Below are 7630 nucleotides of genomic sequence, written 5' to 3'. Positions count from 1 at the left end.
GAATGAGTAATTTTTGTGAAGTATATATCCCCTGTGATGTGCAGCTTCTGATGTTTTTCCTCCAATTTTTCTCACCCTTGTTTTTACTTCTTAGTCTGGCCACCTAGTGGTCATCTCTATATCATCATAATCCACTTGTTGGCCAAAGATTGTGTTAAAGTGCATTAGCCTGTTAGATTTTTACCCTTACATTGGTTGTGTGTGTGTGCTTGGAGTTTCCAGTCATAAGGAATTTGCTTTTTTCTTTTCCCCCAAACTACTTTTTTTTAAGGAGCTTAGAGGTTCTGTCTTCGGTTACTCCCAAAAGGATATGAGTTCAAACATGCACACAATCTCCCAGACTAACAGGAATGACAATATGATTTTTAAGTCTGGCTTCCTCAGAGTCACCTCTAAGTCAGAGTAGCTTATGTTTGCTCAGTGTTTGGTCAGAAGCTATTTTCAAGTCCCTTGTGCCATTAGACCCCAGCCCTATATGGATTGGTCTGTATGCAGATTGAGAAGAGTAAGAAGAACTTCCTTTGAAGGCAGCAGCAAATCTCTTCAGAGGTCTCTTTGCTGAATGGCATCTTATGCCCTTTTCCTTAAGCAGCCCCTATTGAAGCCATGGAGATGACTTTTGGACCTCACAGTTCCCAGTAGCATCTTTGTCATAAATCTGTAGAATTAAAAATGCAGACAAATACATGACTGTCAAACATCTCATTGTTGTCATAGTTTTATATCTATAACAAAGTGCCGTTATTTCCTCATGGTAATTAACATTTCCCAAAAGAACAAGCATTTTATTGCTACAAGGAGTGAAAAGACTATAATGTTATAATGAAATAGGGTCTTAAACTGTATAAACATGGAGAATTCGATACATTTCCTTTGTCTTTTTAATTTCCCCTTGATTAGGGGGAATCTTCAAGCAGCCCCTGATAGTCCAGACATTTTAAACCAATAATCTACCAACCACCTACATGAAGCTTCCATTTCATTTCTGCAACATAACCTTGGCAATCGCTTGTCAGTTGTTAAGTAATTCATTCATAAAAGCAAATAATACTGAGTACCAGATACCATCCAAGGTGCTGGGGATACATAAATTATAAAACATAAAAAATTAACCGCATGTAAGTTCCATTCTAGTGGACATTAAAAAAGAAAGTATGTATGTAATTTATACAGTGAACTGAAAAGTGGTAGAGATGAGTAAGAGAAAGTTGAAACGGAAAGAGGGAAAACTTGTTCAACTTTGTATTAAAAGGCCAGTTTTATTTTGAAAGGTATATTTATATACACACACTCACACACACACCCACATACTCATTTATGTGTATATGTATGCATGTGCTGACATATATACATATGTTCATATATACATATTGTTTGATCACCTAAGGGTGTGTGTGTATATATATGTACATGCACATAAACATATAGATGTATACATATATATAATTACTGTATTAATCTTTCATGATTATACATGTATATAAAAGCATACACATACACACAAAACTGTACCTCCTAAACTTAGAATTAATTTCATTAGGATTCAAAATCTTTTAACTGGATATTTACGGTTTATATATTCTGAATTTTTTTTTCACAATATTCATCTTTGTGCTCTTTTCTTTCTTTTATTTATTTATCTATATATCCATTATTTATTTGTTTTGGTGCTGACACTTTTGTAAATTACTCTGGTCCACCTCTTTCATCTCAGCGGCTTCAGCTCCTTAGTTCTGTTTTCCATTTTCTTTCCTTTCAGGCTTGACCTCTCCCTTCTGCCTTTTTAGTTGGAATGCGATTGCTTTACTTCCTGACACTTCTGTATCAGTGAGCATGTAGGAGATGAGAGATGTTTAAAATTGTAAATCTTATACTTCCTTTTGCTAGCTTTCAGTAGACCATGAATCTTAGATGAGTTGTCCTTTTTTTTTAAAGATTTTATTTTTAAGTAATGTCCTTCTTATAACATAGCATTTGGCTTTGAACATGAACTTCATTAGACCCTTCGGTTGTCTGCCTGCCCTTCCTCTAAAATGCACTTTTTCCTGAGTACAGGGATTATGTTTACTTTAACCTCACAATTCTGTAATGTCTGGGTAGTATCATGTGGACAATTTTTATTAACAAGTTGAAAATCCTATCTCCTGACATCCAGTGTTTGTTTAACTTTGTTTTTAAGCAGGTTCCACATCCAAACATGGGGCTTTAACTCACGACCCCGAGATCCAGAGTCGCATGCTTTACTGACTAGGCCAGCAAGGTGCCATCCAATGTTTAAATATATAGGTATTTACAGTAGAGTCACATGCTCTACTGACTAGGCCAGCCAGGTGCCATCCAATGTTTAAATATATAAGTATTTACACTGAGAATTACTATTCTCTTAGCAAATACATTTTACATCCTTAACTTGATATTGCACACGTGTGTTCCTAATGGTTTAAGAAAGCATATTTTCTGTGATAAAGTATCGTAGTACTTATCTACCTCTTTTTCTTTTTCTCTTGGTTCAAATTATACCTTAAATAAGTCCAAAATTCCTCAGTCACTATCACGGATCCTTCCCAATGCAATGCATGAGAATTCAAATGAATGCCACAAGTAAGTTATTAGTCATTCCACAATACTTTCGTTTGAGCTTAAGATCAGATTTTATGATACTCATTAAAGGTAAAATTATCTAATTAAATGTGTCAAATAAAAGAGCTGGAACATTTTTAATGGCAATTGTTCCTTCTTTTATTTTCTTCAGACAATATATGTTTTTATACTATGCAGATATCCCCACATGCTCAATTAATAGCCATTTAGAGAAGGATAAGTAAACTATCCAAAAATTGGCCACGGTACTGGTCCTCATTATTTATCTTATCTGATGCTCATATGTCAATAATATTAGTAAAGTTGTTATACATGTCAATAATGTTAGTAACTTTGTTACATATCTATATCTCTATCTATCTATCTATATATTTTTTTAACTTATTCCATTCTACTCCCTGAAGGATTTACACATAGTGTTAGGGCTTGCTTTGGATTTTTTTTTTTTAATGCAAAATCTGTCTCACTTCATCAACAAGAGAAAGTGGAGCATTTCCCTAATAGGAAATTACCATTATGTTTTATCTGTAAAGTGTCATATTAAAACAGGTATTACAGGATTATCTTTGTTGAATTATGTTAGCCATAGAGCCTTTATTGGAACACATTACGTTAGGGCTTCAGTCTGTTTTTTAATGAATGTAAGAACTGCCTTATATATTAAATATTTCAATTGTTTATATATAGCAGGATTGATCACTCCTACTTTAATGACCTCTAGGTCCAGGTGGGAAGGAAACATCTGATAGAATCTGGTAGTGATAATTTATGATATTATGTTATCCCCAGTGTGCCTCAAGAATTACAAAATGTGTCAGCCTATACCTGATGCAGACAGCTTTGCATAGAGAATTCACCATTCACCATGATTCTCAAGTCCTCTCCCACCAAACCCATTGTTTTCTTATCACAATACTGTAACTACTCATATCTATTTAATAAGAAGTTGATCACCCCAAAGGTCCACTTAATCTGCAGAGACTTGACTCACTATATGCTATTTTATTTATTGCTGAAGACCTAATATCTGAAATTTTAATATTATAAACAGTCCTTGGCCTGAATCTTTTCCTCCCCATGCCATACAAAAAATATCCTAAATAATCTTCACCATTGCTAATCTGTAGACTTGTTGACAGCGACTGCAGTAAACCCTAAGGATCTGGGTATCCTGACCTTAATATAGGTATTCTTTCTAAATTAGCTGGAAAAAGAAGAAACAAGGGCATTATGTAGATATGTGTTCATGCAAAATTGTTCTTAAATAAAAAATATCTCTTGACAAATAACAAGAAATTTGGAAAAGTATTCTATCTCCTGAGCTTAATGTTACAATTATTTTAAATCAGATAATCAGGTAATACTATAAATACTATTGTTCCTTAAACTTTACCTCATATAAACAAAAAATAAAATAAAACCATAGTGTAAATATCTTCTCAATGTTTGGTAATCAGTACTAAGTTCTGATACAATGTTCTCCTACAATGGATATTAAGGATAGTGACTTACATGGTCATTCCATATGGTCTGTAGTCCCTGGAAATACTGTGCTTTGAGTCTTCCTCTGTGTAATGAAGAGTATTTGGAAAGTGACTAAACTATATGCAAAAGCATTGCATTAATACCATGTGGATCCTGGAATGCACATAGTTCATAAAACTATGATGGCATGAGGCTGTGAGTGTGGGTCTATGTTATGCTTTCTACGTCAGAGAAGTTAGCATCGAAAACAAGCAAATATTAATCAATGCTCAAATCAGACTGTTGTGGTAGCTCTTTATGTACACTACATTTTTACTTATGAGTCCATGATGATAATTACAGGAAAAATGATAGTAACAGAAAAAGATATAAATGAGAATAAGAGCATATCTGATATAGTAAAGAAATGCAGCAGTCACATTTGTTTTCCTCCTAGAGTGGAAGTACTGGAATTTTCCAAATAACTATCATTAATAGTTTATAGCTAAAGGACACTATTCCATCAGTAGAAGCCTTCTGAATTCTCTACAGTTGTTGATGATAATTTACTACGTTCATTTTTAGAAGCTATAAGCATAAATCTAATTATTGCATCTGAATATGCATAAATGTTTGTTATCATAAGCTATACATTTTAGCATATTATTTAAAATATTTTCCCCTGTGAAATGAACTTTATGCATGACTGGTATTATTTCTGTAATTATGAGTTGGGCAAAACACATTTAGAGTAAAATAGCTTTAAAATAAAATTAACTTTTTATCTGTAGTAGCTATATTTTATAATGTTTGTATTTTGATATTTTTCATGGTGTCCTAGAATTTAAAAGTTGGAAAGGGCATTAGAAATTATCTGTTTTGGGGTGCCTGGGTGGCTCAGTCATTAAGCGTCTGCCTTCGGCTCAGGGCGTGATCTCAGCGTTCTGGGATCAAGCCCCACATCAGGCTCCTCCACTGGGAGCCTGCTTCTTCCTCTCCCACTCCCCCTGCTTGTGTTCCCTCTCTTGCTGGCTGTCTCTCTCCCTGTCAAATAAAAAAAAAAAATCTTTAAAAAAAAAAGAAGAAAAAGAAATTATCTGTTTGGGAGCGCCTAAGTGGTGCAGTCAGTTAAACGTTGGATGCTTGGTTTCAGCTCAGGTCATGATCTCAAGGCCGTGAAATAGAGCCCCGCCTCAGGTACTTAGCTCGGAATCTGCTTAAGTTTCTCTCTGCCCCTTCCCACTGCATGCTCTCTCTCAATCTCTCTAAAAGAAATGAATGAATCTTAAAAAAAAAAGAAGAAGAAAGAAATGATCTGAGTGAAGTATTTAATCCCACCTATACCATTTCTAGGGGAAAAAATACCCTCGAAATCTCAATGTTGTTGTAAAAACAAATAAGATATTTGCTGTGCTGAAGTATTATTGTTATTATATAATAATATAGAGTATACCTTTGTATATCTTATAAACATGTATGTATAGTATGTTATGTATACTATACATGTAAATATATACGTGAATTAATTACTATGATAGTAAAAGAAATATGTAAATTACAGTGTCATGAGGTAATTTTTTTTCAAAGTCATGTCCAGCTTATTATAACACCTATGACTCAACTCTTGGTTCAGAACCCAAAGAATTGATCCTTTTCTTTTTTTCTTTTTTAAAATTTAGTATTTCATTAGGTTTCCGTGCACCAACACTTAATATTTCCCCTGAACTCTCAACATAGCTATATATACAACTTGGGAAGTTCAAACCCATTTGTAGATCAGTAGTGCTTTCTTTTTCCTTTTGCTGACCTTCATAAAGACATATGCCTCATTGTCCTCATGTTTCAGGTTAGACCGAGACACAGATTGCCCATTGTGCCTGCTTCCAGGTCATTTCAGGACCTCCCCATACCATCAGCCTGGAATTTCCCCTCAGATTTCTCTCACTGCTCTTCTGTTCTGGTTCACTTGACTCCTCCCTCTTTCTACATTTACTTTATTTTGGAGGGGAACATGCATCTTCCAGCAGTTTTCTGTGGGTACACAGGAAGCAACATTTTGAGACCTCACACACCTCACAGAAGTTTTCTTTTATCTCCACATTTCATAAATAATTTTGTTGGATATAGAATTAGAAATGCCAAATATAGCTGGAATTCATTTTCCCACTGAGATTTGAAGACTTGCTTGTTCTGTCTTGTCTTTTAGCTTCCTGGTTGCTATTGCAAAGTCCAGTGTTGTTCTGACTGTTAATTATATATGTAGAACCTGTTTGGTCTCTTTGGAAATTTTTAGAACCATCTCTTTATCCAAATATTCAGGATAATTTATTTTGGTGTGGAAATATTTTTCATTTATATTATTGGATAACATGTGGATTTTTTAAAAAAACTAGACTACTGCACTAATATTCTTGGATATTTTCTTTTCTACTTTTTAAATACTATTTTCTTTCCTGAGTCTTGTTTTCTTTCTGTAGATTCCTACTAGTCAGATGGGCTACCCCCTAATTTGATTATATAATATTTCCTTCTTTTCTCTCATATTTTTCCCTTGTATTTTTTCTGTTTTATACAATTTCTTCAATTTCAATCTTCTAAGTTCTACGTTAATTTCTCTTAAAGTCATATTTTTAATTGACAAAGACAATTTCTTGGTTTTTTTGAAAATTTCTTTGTATAGAGCTCTTAGTATTGTTTAATAAATATCTTTATACATATATATATACATATATATATATATAATTTATTTTTATCTTTGTCTTTCATGCTAGTGAATTTTCTGTTTCTGGTGATCCTTGCCTATTTTCTTACATAGTTTTAGTCAGATTCCAATCAGAAACATCAACAAACTTTAAGTATTTTAAACAGATGGAATTAGTTCAGGGGATCAGTTATAAATATAGAAAATATCTGATAATTCATTCATAGGACAATATATCACTTAAACTGAATCTGGCTGAGTCACCAGCATGGGGACCTAGAAAATGCAGTCAGTGAGGATGAGAATATGGGACCCAGCAGAGTGGGAAATGGTGAGGAACGAATTTTAGAGCAAAGAGTTCTAGCAGTATGTATTAGGGTTGTCCAGAGAAATAAAGCAATTGGCTATATTGATATCGATATCGATATAGAGATAGATAGAATAGATACAGATATAGACACAGATATAGATAGAAGAGTTTTATTATGAGAGATTGGCTCATGTGTTTATGGAGACCGAGACATCCCATGATCTGCATCAGCAAACTGAAAAACTAGGAAAGATGATGGTATAGTTCTGAGTCCAAAGATTCAAGAATTGGAGGGTGTGGATACAATGGTGTAAATCCTGGTTTGAGTCCAAAGGCCCAAGAACCAGGGTGATAATATGCAAGGACAAGAGAAGATGGGTGTCTAGACTCAAGCAGAGAGAGCAAATTTGACTTTTCTCTGCCTCCTTGTTTTACCTTGGCCCTCAGTGGACTGGATGTTATGCTCCCACATTAGTGAGGGAAATTTCTTTTTCTTTCTTTCTTTTTTTCTTTTCTTTTCTTTTCTTTTCTTTTCTTTTCTTTTCTTTTCTTTT

The 7630-nt window shown here is 34.0% G+C and overlaps 1 protein-coding gene across 1 annotated transcript in view; it reads right to left on the bottom strand.

Annotated features, from left to right (window-relative positions):
* Positions 1-595: 595 nt before the first annotated feature.
* Positions 596-7630, bottom strand: part of LOC117804212 (CMT1A duplicated region transcript 15 protein-like protein) — a 129820-nt gene continuing 122785 nt past the window's right edge. Inside the window, exon 4 of the mRNA XM_034670764.1 lies at positions 596-658. Within this exon, the coding sequence (XP_034526655.1) occupies positions 596-658 (63 nt within the window). The remainder of the gene's footprint in view (positions 659-7630) is intronic.

The sequence above is a fragment of the Ailuropoda melanoleuca genome, chromosome 10, assembly GCF_002007445.2.
Source record: "Ailuropoda melanoleuca isolate Jingjing chromosome 10, ASM200744v2, whole genome shotgun sequence".
Taxonomy (NCBI): domain Eukaryota; kingdom Metazoa; phylum Chordata; class Mammalia; order Carnivora; family Ursidae; genus Ailuropoda; species Ailuropoda melanoleuca.
The sequence above is the reverse complement of the archived record's forward strand: the minus strand, read 5'-3'. Positions and strand labels throughout refer to the sequence as shown.